Source organism: Parus major, chromosome 9 (assembly GCF_001522545.3).
Source record: "Parus major isolate Abel chromosome 9, Parus_major1.1, whole genome shotgun sequence".
NCBI lineage: Eukaryota > Metazoa > Chordata > Aves > Passeriformes > Paridae > Parus > Parus major.
Genome location: NC_031778.1, coordinates 8304882 through 8331771, shown reverse-complemented (window position 1 = coordinate 8331771; position 26890 = coordinate 8304882). Strand labels below are relative to the sequence as shown.

The 26890-nt window shown below is 41.2% G+C and overlaps 1 protein-coding gene across 1 annotated transcript; it reads left to right on the top strand.

Moving 5' to 3' along the window:
- The first annotated feature begins 1909 nt into the window (after positions 1-1909).
- Positions 1910-25480, top strand: WDFY1 (WD repeat and FYVE domain containing 1). Its single transcript, XM_015638080.2, has 12 exons — positions 1910-2130; positions 8105-8172; positions 8899-8972; positions 10148-10202; positions 11547-11697; positions 14355-14467; positions 16831-16957; positions 18397-18502; positions 19856-19957; positions 20710-20840; positions 21808-21916; positions 22631-25480. Exons 1-12 carry the CDS (start codon positions 1994-1996, stop codon positions 22688-22690), a joined length of 1233 nt encoding a protein of 410 aa, XP_015493566.1. The 5' UTR covers positions 1910-1993; the 3' UTR covers positions 22691-25480.
- The last annotated feature ends 1410 nt before the right edge of the window (positions 25481-26890 follow it).

Sequence of the window (26890 nt, the reverse complement as noted above, 5' to 3'; positions counted from 1 at the left end):
GTCTCATGTGATAAAAATGGAAGGTTAAAAAAAGCTCATAACCGCTAGTCATCAAATAAAATTTTGGATAGTAGTTCTTGAAAATGTTTCCCTGTGGATATGCCGTCCTACAGCTGGACGTTCATTCAGAATCCCTGCTGAGAAGCCTCTGTATGTGGAGAACATTGTCTTCCCCTCCCCAGGCAGAGAGCCAAACTCACTTCTGACAACTGGCAGGAGATAAGCAGGTCAGGCTCAAAAAGCTGAGAAATAGGTATGTACAAGTCTGAATAATAACCAGATCATTGTGTTGCCATTTGATTCAATAAACTGTATTATTAAGATTTAGTTGACATTAGTAGTAGTTATGCTAAGGCTTGGTAGGCCACATGTAACCCACAGATGAACTATATAGCAGATATTGCAATGTAAGCAGTGTAGCTAGGAGATAATCTAGGAATGTACCTTTTGGCAAAATTTAAAGGTCAGAGACATAATCGTACCAAGTAGTGAAAGGAAAGTAAGAAATTGTGGTGATGAAGAAATCTTGTAGTAAACATATAAAAACCCTGTGATTTTTCTGTGAAATGGGGCTCTGTCTTTGGACGCTAGTCCAGAGGCTCCTGGGCCCTCAATAAAGCACCGCATAGACGACTTCGGTTGTTTGTGTTTTCTTCGGATCGGGCAACAATTGGGCAGTCAGGGTGCCTTTTGGTGTCTGCTTGGATGACAAATTATCTTTCTGACTAGTTATGTCCTCTGGGGCCAGGCGCCAGGGGAAACCCTGCACAGCAAATGTGGTCAAGCCTGAAATACTGTTTGAAGGATTTTAGATCCAGCTACACCAGGTATTTTACTTAAGTGATCATTGCCTGTTGATTGGGATGACATGCTAGGCCAGACCTGGAGTAATAACTCCTGTCCTCAGTGACCAAGTCACTCTGGAAATACAAAGGAAAAACAAGGAAGCAGGCAAAAACTGAGGCAAAACAAAGTGCATTTAACCACGTGTATCTTTAAAGCTTCAAGCTTCTTCCTGTGTCTGTTTCCTTAGCTATAGATCCAATCTCCCTTACTGGCTTTCTCAGCTACAAAATTCCTCTCTTGGGACGGGTTGGGGGAAGATAATTGCTATCTGCTGCCCTCCCTCAGGATCCTGGGGAAGTCTCATTCATCCTATGGTGTGTGACATGGTCTGTGACAGCTTATCAAATGGTACAATCCCCAGCACTCTGCTCCAGGAGGTTTGTCTGCACCTTATCTTGGAGCTCATGTCCTTGGGCTCAGCTCTGTCTGGGACATCCAGAGCATGGAGAGCTGGATACACAGCTCCCAGTGAGGGTTTTCAGTTAAACCCAGTGTGTGTTGGTTATGTCCAAGCGCTGGTGTTCAGGTATAAGACCAAAAACCAAGCACAGACTGCTGTTTGTTACCCAGCTATGTGGCCAACATTCCCACGCAGTTGACACAGAAAAAATAACAGCAGAAAACAGCTGCTTAAGAATTTATAGGATAAAGGATTACAGCTGCTTTAACAGACAGAAAGGAGCTAATGTATTTCCTGTGACTACACATCCTGCCTCAACCCATATCCCTCGGTTAATTACTCCAGGGGGATCAGCCTTTCCTTTGCTGCCTTGCGGTGGCCCCAAGCCAGCGGGGATGGGCACCGAGCTGGGCTCCTTGAGTCGGGGTCACAGCAACGACCTTTCCTGGACAGAGCCTACGGGAGAACACAGCCAGCTCCGCGGCCCAGGCCACGGACACTCGTGTTTGAGCCTGGGGATAGCGGAGGGGACACGTCCCGCCCCGGGCAGGCGGCCGGAGCCCCCACCGCCAGATTGAGATCTCCGCTCTTCTACGAAATACGGCCCCTTAGCCCTTCTTCTCTAGCGAATACGGCTGGCGGGGGCCCGCCCCGCCCGTGACGACAGCGGAGCGCGCTGGGGCTGCGCCGCTACTCGGGACACCTCGGCCCGGCGGGGCGGCGCCGCTACACGCAGCGCTACGGGCCATGGCTGCCGAGATTCACTCGCGGCCGCAGAGCCGCCGGCCCGTCCTGCTCAGCAAGGTCGAGGGGCACCAGGACGCCGTGAGCGCCGCGCTCCTCATCCCCAAGGAGGACGGCGTCATCACGGCCGGCGAGGACAGGTGACCCGGGGCCCGCTCCGTGCCGGGCAGGGCCGGGCCGTGGGGCTGGGCTGGGAGCCGGGGAAGCGGGGGCTGCAGAGGGAGATCCGTGTGTGCGCTGTGCCTTTGCCGGGAGGCGCGCAGGGACTCGGTTCCTGCAGCCGTAAGGAAATCCGCGGAGACGCCGTCCCAGGGAGGAAGATGCCATCAGCTGCGAGGGAGGACTGGCTCGGCCCGCCCGGTGCGGGACGCGGGGCTGTCACTTTCCCACCGGCGGGGAGAAGCCGCTGTGCTCCGTGCGCGCTGTCCTGGCCCCGCGGAGCAGCTGGAAAGCACAGCTCGCCCTGTGTGTGAATGGGTCCTACAGAGGTTATGAGCAGAACCAGGAGTGAGGGAATATGTTTCCCTCGGCCTTCCGCTCTGCTGGCTGAAACACTTGCGGTGTGTCACTGCTTCCCTTGCCTGCCGGGAGAATTGGAGCTCCCCGAGCTGCTCCGGTCGGAACGAGCCCATTCTGATGGCTCGGTGTGCTGGTCCCAAACCTGCTTCCCTGTGGCTGAAGCCGCTCGGGGACTGAATTGGCAGATCTGAGGGGAGAGGGGGTGATGAGCTGCTGAGCACGGTGCTTTCTGCTTGGAAGGGAAAGTGTCTTTAGAGTTTGACCCTGGTTCTCGGCGCTGGCTCGCACAGCATGTGAAAACGTGTGCCACAAGCTGGCAATGTCGTTAAGCAGACAGATGAGCTCAGGTGAAAGTGGAAATGAGGAAGCAGGTAGTACAGAGGCTTGTGGCCGTGAGAGTGGTGAGGGGTCTACAGTGTATAGCGAGAGATGTAATTTCACCCGTGCTATGTGGAAAGTGTCTTTTAAATGTGAAGAGGGGTGGGAGATGCTTCTTAAGAAACTGTGGCTCCGTTTGACAGAATGATGTTAAAGGTACAAAAGTGCATTCTTTGAGGTGTAGCTTGGTGCAGGGCTAATTTTACTGTTATACTATAAAACTTCTAAAATTAAATTTGCATTACTATTTGCATTAATTTTTGTTTGGAAAGCTTGACCTTGTGAGAAATAGGAGGGTATGAGTGCTTAGAATCAGCAAAGTAATGGTATTATCTGAATTGGGTTTTCTGCAATGTATTTTTAGGTCAAAAAGTGCAAACAGATCAGCTGTGTGGTTATTTCGTGTCATCCCTTCCTATGGAGATGGCTTTGTGCAGTACATGTTGGATAGCAGCTTTTGGATGGGAATGGGCAGCTTCCTTTCCTTCCAGTCACTTAGGTGTGATTGTGTTATGTTCAGATTGCTTTGAAGGGCTTCCTGAAGGAGAGAAGAGGAAATAGTGATTTTTAAGATTCTGTATCAGAGTTCAGCCTTCACAGAGTTTCATGGTACAGGCTTGCAGAGGCTTGCCTGTGGCAGACAGTGGCAGCGTTTAAACTCAAGGTATAATGCCGAAGGTTAAGCAGCCTGCATGCTTAGACTGCTGATAAGAGCCAAGGATGGAGCTGCATCTTTATCTGGGCAAGCTCTGATGTCAGATACAGACCTGTGCAAGGAGAGCAGAGGCCACCACCCACCTTTGGTGTGTGTAATTTCAAAGTGAGTATGAGGACTCGTGGCTGAATTTGTGGCACCCGCCTTACCGTGAGAAATTACTTAAATCTTTAAACTTTCAGAAACTGTTGCACTCTATTACCTCTAATCTGGGATACCTCCTACAGTACATCAAAGCTTTCACCTACAGTTCAGCATGTTGTCAAACAATGCTCCCCTGTTTGTTCACTACAAGTGGGGTGTAGGTGTTAATACTGTGAAACTGATTATGCTGCTGGCAAAGTGCAGAGTACAAGGAGCAAAAGAGCTGCTGTGTTGTGTACTAAGAGTAGAGCTGAAGTATTTTTTTATTACATCTTAATGCAGCTAAGGCTGTCAAGTATTTCATAATAACCAGTCAGAGGAATGTGTTTACAAGTTGGGTAGTGAGGAAAACATTGGTGCACAAACATTCTCTGTGAATGTTGCAGATTATTCTCCTGTTAGAATTACTCATTGTAGTTCTTTCTATTTTAAATTATATTTCCTAGAATGGAAAGTAATGATTTTATTTTTTCAGAGGATACAAAAAATTTCATAGTAGATCTGTGAATGCCAACAAAATTCCATGATTTTTTTTTTTCATTTTAAAGATGAAAAAAGAAACAGGAGTACCTGCAGGAGACAAAGAGTTAATTTCCACAATCGGATGTTTCAGCAGGACACTTGCCATCTGTGAAGCTTTCTCAGAACTTATCTAGAAAGGATGATTAACTCTGTGTCCCTGCTGGCATCTTGTCTGACCCTGGCTGCAAGACAATGTTGGGAATTGTTGCAGTGTGTCCCTCAGCAGACAAATAGCTATGGCAAGAGGAGTGTTTCCCAGCTGCAGTTTGGAATGCTCAGAGATGATAAGCTGTGTACAAGACCCTAAATGCAAGATGAAAGTAATGTATTTACTACATGCTAACAGGAGCTCTGGAGTCCTGGCACATTTCATTGCTGGTGTTTGGTGACCATTGTAGCTGCTTAAAGTACAGTATTAGCTTTTGTTGTTTTTTTGCTTATGAAACTTAAATATTGGTCAAAACATGTTTTAGTTTTAGCAGAAATTTGATAAAAACTATCAGCTGTGTCTTTGAGCTTCCATTGCCCTGCAGTTAAACCAGATTCCTAATTTTGTTTTGGGAACAAGGTTGATAACAGTATAAATATTTTTGATTTATTTAAACTACCAGAAAGAGGCAGAATTCTGTCCTTGCTAGGAAAATAACTGTCAGTGCTTGATTTTGGGTAGGAAAGCAGCTGTTGGTGTTTTGAAGGAGTTAGGAAGATGCAGTGGGAACAGGGCTGGTGTAGCTGTGTAGTAACCTTGCAGCAGTGCTGGTATTGTAACAGGTTTGGATTTGACTGCTGGTCTTTCATCACTTCTCCCTCCCTGGCACCTGTGCTGTTGGTTTGCAGGGGGCAGGAGCACAGGCGCTGTTGGAACACAGCATTGTCTCTGCTCTTAAACTCCAAATTTTTCCTCTAGCACTGCTAAGGAAATGAACTCTGTAAATGAAACAGCGATTGAAAACAATAAAAACTCTTAGAAATTGGAAAAGCCACAGTCAGCGTTGCTTGAAGATGGCTTTTGAGTGTTTTTCCTTATATTACATTAAAAAATCCTATGCCAAAACTCCTTTGAATTGTGTTTGTATAAATGTCTATGCTGCCCAGCTGAAGGCAGCTTCTGGTTCAATATTGAATGTTAGGGAAGTTTGGAGGTAATTTTTAATCTTTAATTTTTAAAGTATGGCTTCCTCCTGCCACTCTCAGAGACCTGAGTCTAGAATTTAAAAAGCCTGTATCTATCTCTGGTTGCTCCTTAATGAATTTCAGCATTTTTACATCCTTACTGAGACTGCTGTCAGGTGTCTTCCTAGACCCTTAGTAAGGAATGCTTAAGGAGAAATGAGTTGTAGCCAGCTCTTTCCAAGTACTGAGCACAGAATTTGTCATTAAATAAAGACCAAGTTTTGAGGAAACTGCTAAAGGCTCTAACAAAGCAATTGACTGGTTGAAGGAGATAGTGGGAGCAGCATTACTGGGGGACTTCTTTTAAGAACTAGTATTTTACAAATTAATTTGTCCTACCATAAGGAGATGCATCACAAAAATAGGTCTGTAGGAGAGAGAATCAGGGAGAAGTGACATTTTGGCACAGGTCACTCGCTGACTACTGTGAAACGATCTCTTCAAGTTTTGCTCAGTCAGAGCTTTATATAATTAGATATAAAGCTGTCTGACAGCTTTGCAAGCATGAGGCGAGCAGAGTCTAAATCTTACTTAACCAAAATAAGAAGCTTTCAGAAGTTAATTTTGCTAACTCTTGCAGCTATTTGCTTAGACTCTCGACTTCACTGAGAGACTGTACTGTTGATGATCAACACAGGAGTTATGCTCCCATTAAATAATTTTGTAGAAGAAATGAATCTTAGCTTCCTTTAGTTCAGTATAATTAACCACAATACTGAGAGGAAGCTAAGTCTACTTTTGAAAAAGCAATGCATGATTTTGATCACCATGATAACTTATCATGTAATTTTAAAAAACAAAAAATAATTACATTACTTTGTCTAGAAGTGAAAGAGTTAAATTAGCAAGGATGGAAGCCACCATCTGAGATGTTCAGATTAGTTTGAGTATGATGGAGCTGCTTTAAAAAGCAAGCTAAAAAGCTGATGAAGGTGGGTAGGTTGGCATCATTAGAATGACTTGAAAACATTGTTTTTCCCATATTCATGTTACCAAGAAGTAACAACTGCTCTTCTGAAGTGGTGACTTACTGACATTAGGCAGGCTGATGATTATTGTAAAGAGGAAGTGATAGCTTCTAAGAAACAGTCTTGATGCAAAATACTTAGTGGACTGGACTAATGTACATACACCCCAAAACTGGTAAAAAAGTAACTTGATTTAAAATCTGAAAATCATTGTTTTGGGGCAGTATATGCTCAGCTGTATTGTTTTCAAGTTTTCAAAAAGTAGTACATTAAGGGTGGGTATTTTCTTCTTCATTTTTGAGCGGTGTTTAAATAAAAGCCTTTAAATGGATAGCAAAATTAGAATGCTAATGTTCTGTCTTCAGCAGTAAAAGTTCTGAAAAGTTCTGGTTGTGTTGCAAGACACTGGTCCCCTCCCATGCTCTTTTTGTTTAACTCTTTATTGTTGATCCTACATGATGTTTAACTAATCAGTCCCCTAGTATTTTTCTAGAGAATTCTAAATACCAGAACTTTTATTAGCTAATTGTAAACAGAACAGCTCAGTGAAGCCTCTTGACAGTGTTTCCAGGTACATCTATTTACAAATCATTTAGGAAAGAGGAAGTTCGATTTAAATAGTAACAAAAAGGCAAACAATGGTTTGGAGAGGAAATTTCAAGAGGACTTAAATTACCCCTAACACAGTCTTATATGTGTGCTCTTCTTGATGTAGAGTCTCTTTGATGTGTCTGTTGTAGGAATGTTTTCAATTGACAATACTTTCCACTTCCTTGCTGATACTCTTATATCCCTCCACCCAGGATCTGACAGTCATCAGAGTAGTAAAATGCTAAATATTCTCAAGACCACTTACCATTTCCTTCCAAGAGATGATTCTGGAAGACTGCAAACTAAAGCCAATTTTATAAAGAATCGTAGCGTTCTGTCCAAATCATCTTGTCAGCTTTTTGGCTTCCATTTGACTGGCTCATCATCCTGATCATATTTAGGGAAGAGAAGCAGGGCAAACTAACAGCAACTAATGTTGCTTGTCCTTTGCATTTTTACATGAGGGATTAGAAGGCATGGCTTAGAGGAACTAATACTGAGTTAGATATGCTGTCCTCTGGATATTCTTAATATTTGGGGATGGAGATGTCAGTAATGTACTGGTTTAGAAGATGAGGTGCTTCTGTTATTAATATTCTGTATCTGGCTTGCTGAAGGGTGAGTTACAGAGATGCTGTAAAAATGGAAAGGTTTGGACTTCCATGATTAAATTACTTGCAATTTTTTTTTAAACGTATCAGACACTTAATCTGCTATAAACAAACTGTGGTTTGCTTTGCAAAAGATAGAAAGTTTCTGCAGTTTGAATTTGACTTACATAAACCAGAGACAAGAAGGAAGTAAAGGGATGCAATTTGTAGCAATTTCTGAGGTGAGCTGAAAGAGTATTTCCATTTCATACTTACTGAAACTCCATGTGTAAATAGTTTTGAAGAAAACTTTTCCAAGTGGTGTCTATTCTTAGTGCTAATCTTCTTGTTACGTTAGAGCAGTATTTGAGTGCTGTTATTTCTGTTATGTCGTTCCTCTATTATATTTGAGTAGCACAAAAGCTAAGGGGAGTGGAGTGATCCATAGGTAATGAAGTGGTGCAAGGGATGATGCACTTACAGCTGGCTTCTCCCTGCTCTTCCCATGACACAGGACAATCCGAGTATGGCTGAAGAGGGACAGTGGGCAGTACTGGCCCAGCATCTATCACACCATGGCATGTAAGTACAATATGGATGTGGTAAGTGGTGGCCAGGCATAGTATGGGTTTTGTACCTGTGCTGTGTGTATGAATACCTCCTTCTCATTTCCCCAGGGGCTGTATTTCCTCAATGATTTTGATTTTGGGAGCTTTGCAGCAAGTCTAGCTCAGACTTTGATTTGAAACTAGCTGCATGGTGGTTGAGATCTGTGGCAGTGTTGTCAGAACCACATCCTTCACCAGATAAATCATTGTGGATTTGCAGCTGGAGTTGCCTCAGATGATGGCAAATAACTTGTCTCCCAATTATGTGAGCTTTTCTAATCACTAACTGAAAGTTGAGACATAAGAATATTCTGTTTTCCAAGGTGTGCATTTTTCTCTTTCAGATCTCCATTTGAAATCATTTTAGTGAGCTCAAGTTCTTAAGTGTAACTAGCTGTTGCTGTTAGCTCAGCTTTCAGCTTGTGTAAAATTCCTCTTGCTAAGTTGCACCTTGTGGCAGGAAATCACGTTTGCATATGATTCCTGTTGGTATATCTTGAGTTACAGTAGTCATGTTCCTGTCCTCAGCTTCACACGTGGGAATTGAATTGTCTTTCCAAGGGATGTTAACTATGCAGACTAGTTTCTATCAAACTACTTAAACAGCTTTTGTCCTGAGTGAAAGAATTGACTTTTATTAAAGTCATGTGTATCCTAATACCTCTATTTAAATACTGTAATGTACTTGCTTTTTTGACAGCACCATGTTCTGCCATGGCTTATCATCATGACAGCAGACGGATATTTGTTGGCCAGGATAATGGAGCTATCATGGTAAGTTCTTCTGAATGTAGGTTAGAATTGTCCATGTGTTACTGGCAGCTGATAGCCTGTTTCCTTTCCATTCATTTTGGAATGCAGCTACCGGTAAATGGCTGAGCTCCTTGGCAGTTCAGCTGAGATTGATGTGGGAGGACTGCAAAGCAAAGGTTCTTCTGGCTAGATGTGAGCCAGGTAGCCCCAATGAGCCCCATTAGTGCAGCAATGGACCCAAACAATTACACTTTGCCAAGAAGCTTCTTTTGAAGGGAGAGCAGTAAGCTGGGCAGAGTGCCATGGTGGTGCTCTGACAGGGCTTGTGAACTGCAGTTGGTTTGCCCCTGGCCAGGAGTATGGATCTGTGTATCCTGCCATGCACACACCTCTGGATTTGCTTGCTGCAGATCTTTTTATGATGTGGAAATTTCAACATTAGCTCTAAAATTATAAGAGGCTGGGTTCATCTCTTGCTGAGAATTCTTTCTTCTCTCTTTCTATACTCTTGCTCTAACTGCTGTCCCTGTCTTGGAGAACATACACTTGGCAGAACAGAAACTGGGTTTTATTCTTCCCCTCCTTGGTAAAGGAGGGGAATCTTGTGATTCTCAGATGCTTTAAGAGTTTCCTTTCTCGGTGAAAATAAGGTCAGAATAATAACTGCCCCATAAAGAGACAGGGTACTGCATGAATGTCATAAAGACATAAAGAGTGATTCTACAGATGACTACTATGAATAGCCTACAAAGAACTGCATAGAATTCTAGTGATAACTACTGGAAATTTCAAGTTGAGACTTCTAAAATATCATTAAGTCTAATGGATCAAATAAAGAACTCTGTCACTTAAAACTGTCTATTGTGAAGTCACAAAAGTGCAAATCCTAAGTACTACAAGATACAGTTTTGTTTGCTCCTGCTGAGGACAAATGAGATCTTGTATCTTCCTATTATCTCCCTTCAGCAAATTCAGTTCTGAAAGGATGTTCCCCATTGCGAACTCAGTTCACTTAAAACCTTAATTTACAGTTGGTATTTCAGTATACTTTGCTCCAGCCTCAGAAGCTGCTTGTTTTTTTGTGGGATATATTGCTGCTATGCAAATTTTGGTCTGTGAGGCTGCTGCTCCTTTTTGAGTATCAATGTTGCTTTATGACACTGTGCTATCTTCTAACAATTTCACTTTGCTTTTAGGAATTTCATATTTCTGAGGACTTTAATAAGATGAATTTTGTGAAGACCTATCCAGGTAAACTGTTAACCACTATCTACACTAACATTTGTGTAAAGGGAAGGTATCTGCAATGCTTGGGAAACTGGACACAGTCACAGATTAATCAAATCCAGATACGCTTTAACTCTGATTAACCTTAGAGTTGTCACTTAGTTAAGGGATAACTGCCATAAGAAAAATGTTGTTAGACAGCTGAGTCCAAGTTGTAGTCATTATCATTAAGTTCACTACATAATTAGCCTGCAAGTGTAATGAGCCAGAACCAGTGAGCTCAGATTTTGCTCTTCAGATGGAGTGGTTGTACTACATGAGTTCTGGTGTAAGAGCTTTCTCTAAAGGTGCATTTTGGTATTTGCAATCTCTGTCCTTATTTCTTGTAATCAATGGGCTTGGTTACTTCGAGCTCAAGGTAAGAGTTCTTACCTTCTCTGTCATCCTAGGAGAGCAACAAGGATGAAAAAGAGCTTATTTTTCCAATATGTGGGAAACAGGGTTTTGTGGGATTGTTCTAATATTTATAGAAATACTAATTTCAGCATTTGTCTACACGTCCTTTGGAGAAATACAAAACTCAATTGTTGGTTAAAATCGTAGTATTTATGTGAAAGGCCTGAAGGAAGCTCTTAAAGACTGCAGATTATGTAGCAAAACAAAGTACAGTTTGTCTTGTGACTCCCTGACACCGATAGAAGCAATGTTCTTGCTTGGGAGAAAAAGACCTTGTTCTTAAAGCAACAAAACTTCCCTTTATCCTAAGGGAGATGATTTGACAATTCTGTCAAGGGAAGTACTTACATCTTGGGGGGCAGGGGAAGCTTCTTTCTAAAGCACGTGTAACTTGCTTAGTTGTCAGCATTCTCGACAAAGGTGGGTGGGATTTGGTTACAGGAAGCAGTTTGAATGCCATGGACTAGATACCCTTTCAGGTGCTTAGAATTATGAATGTGAGCATATCTCTCTGGGGCTAGGAAAAGATACATTTAATAAAGCAATTCAAGTTTTTAGATGTGTTGCATTACTCTCCAGAAGTCCTGAGCTAACTAGAGGAAGCTAAGAGTTTGCCTGTTCCTTAACCTTGGATATCTGTGCTGAACTCAGCTGCTCTCTCTCCCTGGGAGAAAGGCTTTCATCAGCTGACTGGTGGGTTTAGTTCACTTGAGCTACTCAGAAGGCAAATCCTAAACAGAACTATGGGAACCTTTTCTTTCAGCCTAGATGCAAGTATGATATAGAGGTAAAAGATCTCCCTGGGGCATTGCCTAGATATCATCTTCAACCTCTGTCTGTCTGAATTATAATTGAAGTACACAGCACTTTGATTTTTGGGGAAAAATATTCGGAACCTTTTTCTTCTAACAGCTCACCAGAATCGGGTGTCTGCTATTACTTTCTGCCTGGCATCAGAGTGGCTTATCAGCACAGGTCACGACAAGTGTATCAGCTGGATGTGCACCAGGAGTGGGAGCATGCTGGGGAGACATTACTTCACCTCTTGGGCTTCATGTCTACAGTATCCTTTAAAAAATGATTGCTTCCTTGAAGCTGGAGGAGTACTTTGTTCCTTTACCTCAATTTGTTCCCAACTTTTCATGTATAAAAACTGGAGTGACATCTCTTGCAAGTCTGCTCACTCTTATTCTCATTAGAAGTTTAATAGCTTTGTTTCTGTTAGTGGTTATTAGAGACCTTGAGCTGCAGAAATCCCAGTCTGTACTAGTTCCTAATTTTGAGATGTCTGTCTGTAGCATTTTGTGGCAGTGACTGTTATCTATAGCCTGGCCCATAGACTTCTTGGACAAGTCACTTTGTTCAACAGATGCCAGTATGCCTTTGAGTCCTTCTAGAGAAGAAAACATCATGAAGACCCTTTAGACTGTTTTAATTTTCTGTCTTTGCTAAAGTTAGTATTTTCTATCTTTAAGCTACCAGGTACATTGAAACTTTATTCACCAGTACTAATTTTTCTGTGTACAATTTGCTTTCTGTAAACTACATTTAACTGCAGCATTTGCAGCTTAGTCACTCTGGTTGTCTGTTCAGGTGTAAGTAAGTACTTCAGGGCATTCTTTTCTCTATGTAAAAGACTTACAAACCCAGTAACTTGAAAGGTAGTTCACATATCAAAGCTTTTGAAAGCAAGTTAAATACTTGAAATTCTAAAACTATTTTTTAGCACTTGTTAGTGGTGGCAGGTTAGATGTGGTGGGACAGTAATTGAGGGTATTGGTTGCTATATGAGGTTTAATGACAATAATGTTTTAGAAGTATGGAGATTCTAAAGCTGATACAGGTCAACATCTCTTGAAAACATGAAGCCCTCCCTAGAGTGGCTGTATGCCTGTATCCTGGTAAGAAGCTGGAAGGAAAGCTCAGTTGCCAGCTGCACGTCTGGCCTTCTGAGGTTTCCTGTCTGTGCAGACCTTGCCTTACTGACTGCAGAACTGTCAGCTTTGTACTGTTGTACTGATGCTCTTTTTTAGAATCCAGGGGAGTTGTGTCCCACAAAACAATTCTATGTGCAGCTCACCTCAGCTGAATGCAGCACAGAATAGGTTAAAGCTGGTTTGTGTGTTGGAGACCAGCTCACAGCAGTCTGGTGAACAGTCTGAGCCCCACTGAAATCAGTGGCTTCTATAGCTAATGCTATTGCAAATAATGGCAGAGTTTATTATTAAAATGGAGAAAAGAATATGACCTTTTATATCAATATAAAAGTAAAATTTTACTGAAGAACTTGACATTTGAAAATCCATTGTAATTGATCTGCCTTTGGACTTGTATTTGGAAGAACCAGCTTGCTGGCGTGCTTGGCCTTGCTATCAGGAAGTATCCTTAGAAGTTGTTTGTTAATGATCCTATGTATAAGCTTCTGAAAGACACAGCAGAGTGCCTATTCTTTACTGGATTAGTGGGGATAAGTCAAGCCTGAACTTCCAAGATGAAGAAAGGATCACATGTTCAGGGAGTTAGAGGATTTGTTGAAAGCAAATTGTTTATCTCAAGATCCCAAAGGCTTAAGTGATTTTGGAATGTCATCAGATGACAAAGCCTCTGCATTTTCACTTAGGATGGTGGGCTTTTTGGTAGACTGTCTTTTTAAAGTTAGCCTTTTCTGTTGGATACCAGAAGCTACTTTTCTAGCTGCTGCTTTTGTTTTTGTGTGGTTCCAGGAGGACACCTGAGTTTATACACAGCTCTTGGGTTATGTGTTATCAGCTGTGTGGATCTTTCGAAGCTCTTGCTTATATTCTCAATAACAAAAGTCTTCTAAAGGCAGCAAATTATCTAGTCCCGTTGGCTTGCCATGCTTTGGTTTCTGGAGCTCACAGTTCCACTGTGGCAAAAACCAAATATCAGAACTGTTATGAGGTGTAATGCTTTTGCCCAATGTGCCATCTTGTTAATGGATCTCATGTTAGGATGTGGTGTGGCTTTTATTGCAGTATTAAATGACAGAATCCTTTCTGAAATTAGTTCACTTTTCATTACCACACTCAAGGACCTGCATTGGTAAAACTGGGAAGGACATTTCTTGTCTGAACAGGACAAGAAATGAGACAATCTCACCTTGGCAGTAGCTAGAACATTGGGAGTGTACTTCCACAGTAAGGTGAACTTGCTATGGATGGTCAGCACCCTTGTATCTTGGTTTTCCTCTCCTGGGGGTATCAATCACTAACACACTAGAAAACAAAAGGGTTTATTGGAGAAGATACTAGGTAAGACTGAATGCCACCCAGTGTCCAGTGAGGTGCTTCTAATGGTTGCAGAGAGCTCTGCACTGCAACAAGTAGCCTGATGAAGTTTGGCATCTTTTAGACAAGCATGACTATATTCTGTAAATATCTGCTAGAAATGGCCTGAAGCCACTTGGCTTGCCTTAAACCAGGGCATGGATTATCTCATGGCTTTTCTCCAGTGGCTTTCTGAAACTCTTCTCTCTTATTTTCTATACAGTTTGACTTGCACATGTAGGGAAGGGTGATGAGAAGGAAGGAATCAAAAAGGTTTATTACAGTCTCCAACCACTTTAGATGTAATTATGTAAATATTTATCTGGCATATTAAAATGTTATTTTCCAATTTTTTTAGACTCTGTTAGCCAACTGTTTCAGTCATGTAAAATACTCTTTGAACAAATGAAGCTTCTCCTTGACTCGTGTTCAGATATGATCATGAAACTCAGCATGCGTTTGTTGGTGATTATTCTGGACAGATCACTCTTCTGAAGCTTGAGCAGAATACCTGTTCAGTTATCACAACCCTCAAAGGGCATGAAGGTAATGTAACTCTTTGTCTTAAACCCACTTGTCCCAGGTATGGTATCTCTTTGTAAGCTGGGGTGAGTTCAGTTGTAAGAGTAAGAGGGGTTCAGTTGCATATCTGCCTCTTAAAGGTAGATACTGGATGAAAAACCAGTCCAAAGTAGTGGTTATCATAACCTGTTGAAATCTGTACTTGACTTCCTGTTAAAGAACAAATGCATTCTTGCTGAAGGGAAATCTTAGCCTTATAAATACTTAGAGGTATTTTTATTATAGATGAAAAATAAAAGTAAACATGTGTTCAGTTAAACACAGGTTATCCACTAGATGGCCACCTGTAAAAGCTTTAGTCTCCTTAACTTTGGAGAAACTGCCTAGTCTAAGGCTCATCCTCTGTAGTACAGCTGAAGTCCTTACATCAAATGAAGAATCAACTAGTCTGTGACATGATACAGAGTCACTGTCTGCTGCAACGAGTAAGAAAAGAAAGCAAATCACAGAATAATGTGTAATTTAATAATATGCTGAGAAAAATAAACAAGACAATGCCTTTTCCCATGTAGGCAACTTTCAAATCAGCTGACAGTTTGCATGTGGGTCAGGATGAACTACTGGGTCATGAGTCTCTGACCCACTGGAAAAGGCTGCCTTGTTTAACAGCTGAAAGAATAGAGTAGGCTTTGTTAAAGCTGGGTTGACTCCTGATCTACAGATGATTGTCAAATGATACAGCTGGGTTTGAATGCAGGAGCAAGTTGAGATTTTCTAGTGATAAATGTCTTTCTGCTTTCAAGGAGAATTTAAAATTGTTTCCATTTAGAGCAAAATAATTCTCTTGGCCCTAAAGACTTCTTTGCCTCTACAATTTTGCACTTGTCTGTGTTCAAATTCACTTTCTTGGTAGATGTTAGTCTGAAAGCAGTATGTCTGTGTGGCACTTTCTTGTAGTGTGTGTTCTATCTCTTGAGTTGTGATGGGTTTCCAAGCACCAGCTTCAGCAGTGCTGTTCACACAGCAGCCAACTTTGGCTCATCTATTTCCATATGGGGATGGTGATCTTTAAAACAAGAACTGAGCTAGCACAAAAGATGATTTCAGGGGCAGAAGCAGATTTTTCTTCAAATGGAATAGTACTAGTAGTACTAGTAATTTCATCTTTTTTTTTTGGTTTTTTTTTTAAACAAATCAGGTTATGTGTAACCTTTTTTCCTCCACCATATTTGTGTAACATTCTCAAGATCTAGTAACTCTAAACTTAAATGGCATTTAATTCTTCTTTGAGTGCAGTTGTGTTTGAGACTTCAAAAGTCTAATTTCATCTTGTTTGCTTTCTAGCTCTTGCTAAGTGTGACTTCATAAGCAAGCAGTGTTTGCTTTGCAGTTTAAATGGTTTTAGAGTTTGTTTTCAGCTTCCAGAATTCACCATGTGTAACAGCCTGCTTGCTCTGTGTAATGCTGAGATAATACTCAAAGTCGGTGCCTTTTTGGTGCACATGCTATTCCCAAATGGGCCAGTCTGAAAACAGAATAGCCCTAAAGGAGGCAAAAAAAATAATATTTCTTCAGAGCATTGAAAATTACTGGGCTTTAATTACCATTCATCATCTCGGTTTCAGACTAACAAGGCTTTTGATGACAACTGAGCAATGGAAGGATTCTTTAAAGGGCAGAACCTCTGCAAAGGAATAAAATGTCCCAACTTCACAACTATAGGTGGCATGAGTAATAAAATTAGTCCTTTAGTCCCCTGGCTGCCTTATCATGGGTATGGATTTAGTTTAAGGCTGCTACTGTCAGATGACTCATTTTTTTTCTATCCCTAATTCATAGTCACACTGGGCCTTCTGAAATCTAGTTTTGTAATTTAGTGAGTAGTGGCAGATTTGCTAATAGCAGTGAAGTTGTCACTTAATTTCTTTGTGTCTCTTTCTTTCCAACTATGGTAATGTTGTAAATGGGTATGTGAGGGAGTTGCTTTACCTGAGAACCCTGTGAGCTGTGCTGCAACTACTGACCAAGCACTTCACTCTGTTGTAGATACTGGTTTCTGTCTGGCAAGTGTTAGCACTTCTGTCTTCCCAAGCTCACATAGCAGCCTGACAACTCTTAAAATCAGCTACCTAAATACAAGGGGCAGAACTCAGACTTTCTAGCTTATGCTATATTTGTCTTCTTAGGGACATCTCTTCTATTGTCCAGTACTCCCTGCCTCTCTGTCAGGACTGCACTTTGCTGTTGGATGCTTCCTTTGCTGTAAGCTTTCATTATGTTACTGGAGTAAGGCAGTACCCCTCGGGTTTCACTTTAATGCTCCAGGAGGGCATCACTGTGTTGGGGAGCCAGTCCCTTACATCTAACTGCAGAATGTTCTTTCCTAGGGAGCATTACTTCCCTGTGGTGGGATCCTGTCCAACGGCTGCTCTTCTCAGGTGCCTCTGACCACAGCATAATCATGTGGGATATTGGTGGAAGGAAGGGGCGAACGCTGCTGCTCCAGGGACATCAGTATGTATTGGAGTCTTATTTTTCATACATGTCCTGTAATGAACACACAGCCCCAGGAAGACTGAATAGCATGGCAAGATATTTGAATCATTGTGAATAATGGAGAAAATTACTCTGTGCAGAGCCCTGAGTACTTTGAAGGGGAAGAAGGATAATCAGTACTTGGAAAGCCTTACTGATAAATCTTTTTTCTTGTTCACGTTTAATACATTTTTATTACCATGGTTTAAAAGTAACACAGAAGTAGTTTTAGAAAGAGGTGGGTAAAAATTCTAAATCATCTGGTTTGGCCTATATGTAAAAGTTGCATGTGTCTGTATTGTAAATACTGCACTGAGTTACCTGTGAGAGGAGGGCTAGGACTTTTATATAGTCTCTCAACTTCAGAAAGTGTCATGTCTCCCCTCTTCTGAAGTTGAGGTTGTTGTTTGTAACAATCAGCTCTTAATTTTTAGAGACCCAACACTAGCTGCCATTTTTAAATGTAGGGCTCTAATTCAGTTGGCAGATATATTCTACTTAAAAATGCACTGATAGTAGAGATCTTGTTTATATTTAAAGATATTTGTATAGTGTGTTCTCTTGTCTAATTCCATAGATGCCTCCATCCACCTTTGGTCAAGACTCATAGCCTTAGCTCTAGAACTCGTTTCATCTTGAAGATTTAGTTTTATGGCTAAATAATTAATAATAGAGTCTTGGCTACAAAAAAGTAACTGAAGGCAGTGACTGCAGGACTTAATACTGCTGTTACTGCTGCATCATGTGTCCTGGTGAAGACTTGTAGCAGTTAGGTTCTCTTTATACTGAATTGGAAAGTAAGTCCTTCTGAGAAGCAGAATGACTTTTTAATTCAATTTAGATGTTGCAAAGCAGTTTGATACTACTCAGATTCTTTGTTTAATTTCTTAGGGCAGACTTCTGTTTTGCCATGACTTTCTTTAGGTTTAAATTGTTTTATTGGTGAATGCATACTTTGCTTTGCAACTACAACCTAATTTATGGTGATTTGTTACCAAAGTGGAACCTCTCTCTGTTGCTTAGTTGCATCTTGAAACAATCATTTCTCTTTATTTTTCCAGTTGTCTCTGTTTTGACAAGTTGCCAACACAGAAGAGTATTTGTACATGCACTCTGAGCCAGCTGACACTCAATTCACCGTCAGGGCTTACTGCCAGCAAATGTTAACGTGGAACTGTAGCTCTGGTATTCTGGTCAGGCCTGTAAGAATACTCTCAGCAACATCCTGATGCTAGGGTAGTGCTCAGGTGACAGCACCTGTTCACTCATCCTCAAAGCTCTACTTAGTGGACTTAGCAAACTGGAAATCAGTTTTGGACTTCATCAGTAGCTTTATTTACAAGGATAAGTCAGGGTTTTCTGGGAAACCAAGCTTTGTTTAAATACCTGTGGGTAAATAGTGTGTGCTTTGTTCACAGTGACAAGGTGCAGGCTATCTGCTACATCCAGTTGACAAGGCAGCTGGTGTCTTGTTCAGCTGATGGGGGAATTGCTGTTTGGAACATGGATATCAGCCGAGAAGAGGTAAGTTCATATCATAGGTCAAAGATTTTTATTTTTTTTTCCCTTTTCAGAGACTACCATGACTTTCCTTAGTCAGTTCTGCAGGTTGCTTTCCTCATGTTGTCTGACACTTTAAAGCTGAATGATATTATTGAAACCTGTTCTAGTAGCTGTCCATGCTGCATTGTAGTAAATGGGTTCCCAGGACAGGAAAAGTGCAAGGGGTGCTTGGGACTGCTTAGAGTTTTATCTCAAAGAGACAGCAGGTTCACTGGAATGGCTGTGGCCTTTGCTTCTGGAACAATCTAAAGTAGTCAAACTCTTGCGGTAAAGAAACCAATGGATTGTGCTTCAATAGTCTTGAAATAAGTTCTCAAGTGAGAGGCAGATTTCAGAAGTGAGATGCATTTCAGAAGGCAGAGGTTTAGCCCCCAGGAAACTTTTTTTTTTAAAGATCTCAGTGTACAGCAGTTGACCCAGCTGTACACTTTATTTCTGCATCAGTTCATGTCCATGGTGGTGCAACTGAGAGTGCTCTTGTTTTCTTACTGTCAGCAATGTGGATGAATTGAAAAGAAAAAATGCTTTGTTGTTTCAGCTTTCCTCCTGTCAAATCTCAGGGAGACTTCCCCTCATGAGATGTATAAAGTTGTATAGAATATACATGTTTAAATTCAAGTCTATGTACTAAAAATATTGTGCCTCTCTTTCTGTCTCTTACAGGCATGTTCAGTTAAAGTATTTGAGAGAGATGAAATATGTAAAAGCTCTATTTTGATTTGTCCTAGTCCATTTACGGCAGGAAAAGTGTGTGGGTGGGAGAAGGGATGCTTAACGAAGACGTGGGCAGGATGGAAAATGCAGATGAATTCCTAATTATTTCAATCTGCAATCCCATGAAAGTAGAAAAGATAATTACTCACACACTTTACTTCTGGACACCCCCTTTCTTAGAGGGGATTGCTGCCTCATAGCTTCTACAGTTTGGACTACACTGGTCCTTAAAAGCCATCTAGACAACCAGAGCAGCAGTCTTTGAATGCCTGCAGTGGGTTTGGTAACTTAGATGTTTGAATGAGTTTTCTTACTAAGGCAGTATTAATTATTATTATTATTATTAGTATTATGGCAGTACAACATATTGCTGTAGGTTTAAAAAGTGTAGTAGGTGTCTAGGTAACCAATAACTGTATTCTTGAGTTGGGGTTTTTGTGCTAAACTTCCTTTGTACTATGCTCTAGTTTATTGTTGTAGTGTCCAGAACTGAACCAGGGCATCTTTCCAAGTGAGACTTTACTTTGGGTTCTTAAACTTCCTTTACTGTTGTAGGAGGGAGAACAATTCTGATTGCTTACATCTCCTGTTCTTTTGTAGGCTCCTCAATGGCTAGAAAGTGATTCCTGTCAGAAGTGTGAACAACCTTTCTTCTGGAACATAAAGCAAATGTGGGATACAAAGACAATAGGGCTGAGACAGGTGAGATGGCTGGTTTCAGTGCTTAGCTGTACTTCAGCACCTGAACAAAATGTAAACAGAAGACCACTAAGGCTGGTAGATCTTTTCAACTCTCAGTATTTTCACTGCTTTGAAATGAGGTATATTGAGAAGTTACAACGTCTAGGCACTGCTAAGACATTACGAAATTCTATGAAAATGTTGCATCAAACTTCTGTCACAGGTCAAAGCAGGCTGTGCTAGGAGTGCTCTGTAGGATTTCTCTGAATGTTCCCATGCTTTGGAACTATGGACAGCTAATCCTCAAGTGTTGTGTAAAATGGCAAACAGTGCCCCATAACTGAGCATGTAGATGCTCATTTCAGTGAAGCACTAATGGCCCTGTTCTTACTACACCAGAATATGAAAGCTTTCCAGGTAGTTTCCTTTATGAAGGAACTGCATAGGCACCAAGACAGTCACCTGTTTCTGGCTTCCTTAGACTGTTTTTAACTGGGTTGCTTGTTCAACCCTCTTTTTTCCCTTCTCTCAGAAAGAGCTTGCAGAAGAAGGGGATATATACAGAGAGTATGAAGATAAATCCATTAATGATCCAAATGACTGTGCAGAACTCCAGAGACTTTGGTTGGAGAAACAGGGAATTTCCTAACAGGTTGCTTTCTAACAGGTCACAAAACAGAAGCTTTGTTATTTTTGTTGTTCAGCGGACACTTGGTACCATCGTCAAGTGACATAGTATAGTAACTTACTTATTTTCTTCTTCCTCCATGAAGCATCATTGCAGAAAATGTGGGCAAGCAGTGTGTGGCAAGTGTAGCACCAAACGGTCGAGCTACCCAATCATGGGATTTGAATTCCAGGTCCGTGTCTGTGATTCCTGTTTTGAGTCGATCAAGGATGAAGAGTGAGTATTAAGGAGTAATAAGCTGTAGTAACACTGCTGATGTACAGAAACCCTAAACTGGGACACCTTGGGCTTGCTCCACTTCCACACACAATGCTACAGAACACACTGAGCTGACTCTCTGCTATTAGGCTTTGGGGACTCAAAGCACTGTGATGTCAGAGATTCTCCATCTGCCTCTGCAACTACATTTGGATCAGATGTGGAATTACAGCATTTTTATCATTTTTAGTTCCTCTTTTCCAGGAGCCCAGATCTAGACTTGAAATGTATTTATCTCAACATTTCAGTTTAGTTAAAAGCTATTGATTGCACTTAACATTGCTAAGTGGGTGCCAGACAATGCATTACAGCTGCCAGGATGTATATGCATTAGTTCATGTACACTTTCTAAAAACTTTGGGGATATTCTTCAGAGCTCAACATTATTTCCCCATGCAAGCAAACCAGGTTAAACACCATTTGCTGCCTCATTAAACTTGTCTTAGAAATGAAACTTTTCTCTTGATATAAACAGTGTAATCAGATGTGAAAATTTTGGGAGTGTTTGGGGTTTTTGTTATGTTGTTGGGTTTTTAATTGTTGGGGCTTTTTGTTTGACTGGGGTTGGGCTTTTTGAAAAGTGGAATGCTGTGCCCTACTTGGCTTCTGTAGCCAGCAGGGGAAAAATATTACTGAGCTTGACTTTGCTAACTGGGAGTAGAAGCATTTTCTAATTCAGTGTCCCACTTCTGTATAGTATTATTTACAATCATGCTGCAGAAGGCCAAGAAACATCACACCTGTACAATCCCACAACCAGTGCCTTAGCATGACTTGCTGATTTAATTCCCTTTAATATGGCACTGCAGCTCTTGGAATTGATTTATTAGTACTTCAGCAACTTAATTTTGTTTGAAGTTTATTTTGCACTGCTATAATCATCTGATGGCTGGCTTTCATTTCAATTTCAATTGTTCTTGTGCAGCCGTACTTCCTTGGCAACCTTTCATGAAGGAAAACACAACATTTCACACATGTCCATGGACATCTCCAGAGGGCTAATGGTGACTTGTGGGAGTGACCGGATTGTGAAGGTATTACTGCATCTCTTCCCTGCATTTCTAAGAGATATTTAATAGAGAGTTCATTTTGTATATTCTTTTTTCCTTTCTGACAATTACTGCTATAAGCTATCTATTGTGGGAAGACGGAATTGTATTTGCTAGGCTGTTCTTCTGCAGCTGAATGAGGAAGTGACTTGTAACTCCACTGCAGGACTGCAGCTGTTGGATCTGTTACTGGTGTGTCTCTGAACAAACTCAGCAGGCATGGGCAGCAGGGGAATCTGCCAGCAGCCTTAAAGACACAGAGCTGAGGAAATGTGCGGGTTCCATTGCTCTGAGCTCCATGGCTTGGAGCATGGCCACTGAAAGCCCTTGTTATGAGATGGTGGCATGGAGCTCAGACTGATAGGGAATCTTGCTGTGCCTGAGCTCTACATTCACCATGTGTGTCACAACTAAGACTGTGCCATCCTGTCCTTGTTTTGCTCTTAGCATTTTTGTGACAAACTGCATAGCACTTCTTAAAACAGACCTACACAGAAGTGTGTGAAGATTCTTGAGCCCCAAATTTGGCTTTTGGCTTGTAAGGCTGGTGTAACTCTTTATGAGATTTTCCTCAAGCATAGATTAAAAAGGATGTTACCTTGTGTCCAAGGATGTCTTTATGTTTGGTTCTATGCCTCTTGCAGAAAGACCTGTGAATCTGACACTAATGCTGGGTAATTCTCCACAATTCTCTTGCAGATCTGGGACATGACGCCAGTAGTTGGATGCAGCCTTGCCACTGGCTTCTCTTCCCGCTGATCTGCTCCGTGGCAGGTTTATGCACCTTATGTACAGCAATAGGCACCAAACGAATGGAATCCTTCTCAGAATATTACTGCAAACACTGGTTGCTTGATTCTCCTCCTGCTGCTGTTCCAGGATGGACAGTCACCCTTGTAGAGCGCAGCTTTTCTGTTGGGCTCCCCGGGAATCTCCGTGGTGCTGAAGTGTGGTTCCGCAGCCTCTCGGACTGACATAAATGGTTTATCTGCAATATGACACCTGGATGGAAGGACCTCTTGTCTCTCAGTTTACATATGTAGTGTTAACAATGTGCTATCTCTGCTGATATATCTTGTACAGATACCTTGTAGCTAAAACATTACCAGAGTAAAATGAGTGTAGTAAATTCAATTTGTGCAAAAGTAAAATAACTTACTCTCTCTTCCAAAAAGCAGTTTTGTTGAAATGTTTTTGAGCAGTCACTGTCTAAATTGCCTCCAAAAGATATGTTGGTTATTCCTATGGAAGGAGGAGATAGTTTAAAGTGGAAGGTAGCTTCTCTCAGATGAGATAGTAAGAGAATCTTCGATCACACAAGATCCTTTATTGGCTTTCTTGTAGTGTTTGTCTTCAAGTTCAGTTGTTAGTGAAATCACTTTTGTGGTACAACTGTTCTGTGTCGGTAGCTGGTGAGTCTGCAAACAATCCTGGACTTTTTATGTAGTGTTTTAGCATAGCTGATAAACTTCTGTAGTTATGAAGAAGTGCAGCCCACCTACTCTAAAAACTGGCCACAGGTAGGAGCCATGTACTTTGACAACTGTAATGTTGTTGGAATGGAAACCTAAACAAATCTGCCTTGTTACAAGGAACAGTTGACAAAAAATGGCCAGCTAGATTTTAGAGATGGAAAGGCTAATGTTCTTTAATGTTCGGGAACCTGTCTCTGCTAAAGTACAGCATAAATTCAAATATTGTCTTGATGTTGCTTAAAACAGATAAATACTGAGCAATAATTACTGAGGTACAGAACAGCTACTTTTTCCCCTGCACCTAGGAGTGTCAATCCTGAGATACCTATAGTGATCCTTTCCTGTTTCAAAGCTGAGAAGTATGAAAAAGAGCTGTGAGGCTTTTATGACTGTGCAGTTGGCACATAAAGAAAATAACTAGTGAGAGATACTGTCAGTAAACTGGTTTGTCAGTTGAGTGTCTCTTCTACATTTGAATACTGTAAAGGAGAATTTCTTTTGTAACTTTGGAAGCTAAGGTGATATGTCACAGAGTTTAAGCTTGGAGCTTAAGATTTACCTGAAAACAGATGTAATATGTGTAAGGACAAAAAAAGGGTAGTTCACTGGCCTGGAATAGGTGATGTTACACAATTATCAAAGGTAAAACGCTCTTTCTGGCACAAGAGTTGAGGGTTAGGCTGTCTTTGCTTACAGCAACAATCAAGTTGGTGCTATGAGTATTAGTGAATTCAAGCCCTAGGTGTGTAACTTGACACTAATAATCTGCATTGGACCATGCTGTAGGCTGAAATAGATTAAGATCATCAATACATCATGATTCACAAGCCAAAAATCTGATCATCTCCAAAGGGCATTAGAATCCAGAATATGATACTTATTGTTACTTTTTCTGCTTTTCCATGGGCCTTCTCTTGAAGTTTCGTGAAGAGCTTTTAATTTGCTAGCCTTATTGGGCCACTGAAGAATAAACAAAACCATCTTTTGTGGGGATCTCAAAACTTGTCTTGCCTTCAATACAAGATTTAGACTTGCCACACTGATTTGATTCAACTCTGGCTACATGCTGTATAGCTTAGGGTTTTTGGGAAGGCTTATTTTTGAGCTGTTGAGAGAGTATCAGCTTGCACTAGATGAGCAATTTCAGCTTTATGCTCTGAAGGTCTTCAGCCTTCTAAACTAGGAAGGAATGTGTTGCAGGGGTGAATAAGCCCTGATAATTCTCTGCATTCACTTTCAGACTTCATCCTATCTGGTTCTGGAAGAGAACAGAAGCTTTCTTCCTCACGACATGTAAGGCAGAACATGAATTACAGTGCTAGAATTGTTTAATATGCCACTGTAATAGGTTAGGAGGATCTAGGGTGTGAGTTAAGCTGAGAGATTGATGTAGATGTGCAACGGGTACCATATTTTTCAACCTAGACATTCTGAAACCTATACCCATGATGCTGAAGTCTGATTCCTTTGCAATTAGCACTCCAGAACTCAGCTTTTTTAGTTCAGTTTACTCAATGTGCCCCTGCTCAGCATGCAGCTCCCCCCATCCCTTCCCTGTGAATACCTCCTCTGCTTCTTTACCTTATGTTTTTGCCACTAGATAATATATTCTCTATTGCCTAAGGAATCTATTTTCTATAACTGATATACTTAAAGATAGTGTCGGTTCAGATGTAATGACAATTATGGCCACTAAATCATTAGTCTTTTAAGTATACTCTTGGTATTGAATGAGTAATGCTCACAAACCACTAAAGAGAGAGTAGTTTTGTTTATAAGCAACTATTTTGAAGGCACACACTCTCTCATGAAACTGATCATACTTCAACTATGTCAGCTCAAGTGTGCAATTACTGAGAAGCCTTGATTTGAAGCATTACAGATCTCGCTTGTGTAACCTCTTCCACTGGGGCAGGGAAGGGGAGCAAAGGGTACTAATATGTGCTAATACTTTCCTAGTTGTATTTCTGTACCCTGCATAGTTAAGAGAATCTAGATAAATCTGTCCTTTGCTCCTCCTTGTCTGTTTTTTAAACTTTGATTACATGTACAATAAAATATTTCTTGATATTCACTTAGTCTATTTGGATGATCCATCTTTTTTTTTCCATCCTGTGAAAGCACAATCTGCATTTTGTGCTCTGGCTCTTCCTTTACATGCCCCATGTACAAATTGTAGGTTCCTGGGAGAGCTTTTTGGGTGTGTTGCATTGGAACCAAATGAACTGCAGCAGGTCAAAGGCCCACAATGAACCTGTGAGCTGAGCAACTGCTGTGTGATCCCAGTTAGGGATGTGTAACCCTATCCTGTGTTCTGCTTGCCAGCTCATACAGACATCTTCTCTGGTTCATCTGGCTCCCCTTCAGAGCTCTGCAAAGGTTCTTATCTACAGGATCCTTTCTGAAATGCCTTGGGCCTGTCTGAGGTGCCAAAGAAATGCTAATTCTGCTTGATGGGGTGAGCACAGCCTACAATATAATACATACAGAGGACACAAACTGCAGCCACACAAGGTGGTTGCACTTGTTTCATGATACCTTCTTACAGAGAAAGGATGGAGATAAGCTGGAAAGCATCCTTATCCCTCACAGTTGCTCACAGCCTTCACAGGCTGTGCTTTGTAACCCTTGGAATGTCTGAATGTTGGTTGATGAGTATGTTGTATAGCTTACTGTTTCCTTGGGGTATTTGGGAGCCAGAGAGGGAATCTGGAAGAGTTTGACAAACTTGCCACCTTTGAATGAGGGCTGAAGAGCCTGCGTGGTATATAATAATTGGTTTTGGCTTTTTTGTTTGTTTGTTTTTGGGTTTTGATGGTTTCTTTTTAACATGATATGTCTCATTTTGAACAGCTTAAACTTCTCACCTTTCCCAAGGCAAATTTCTGCATTTTCTAGCTCCAACAAAAACTGGTGGGAAAAAATGAAGCTGTTGCTGATCTGTAGTCAGAAAAGCCCATTTAGATGTCTATGTAGACCATCTTATGTTTTGAATAAGGCATATGAACTCTAGTTAAAGTTGAAGATGCTGGAGAATTGCAAGTGGTGTCCTTGTAGTGAAAGCACAAAAATAGATGTACTGGTTTTCTCACTGAGAATGCACAGTTGATGACTTCTCAAATTCCTGATATTGAAAACTTCATTTAAATTTCAGATAGCTGTGCCAGGTCTTAGTACCTGACTTTATTCCTTAAGGAGATTTAGAATACACTAGATGCAAGAAGGGGACAGATTTTTAGGTTGATCAGATTCACTGCTACAGAGTTCAGAAGGAAAACTCTCTAAGGTTTTTTTATTTTTGTTGACCAAGTCCTCAGTGCTGAATGACCTGACTGTGAAATGCTGTGATCAAGCACTACAGAAAATGATGAATTTCTGACAGCCTAACATTCAAAAATGGATTTGGTCATCAACTAACTGTCTCACAGGAAGTTTCAATGTGATCTTTGAAGGCTGTCTCTGCCTCTCATTGACAAAAGGCAAG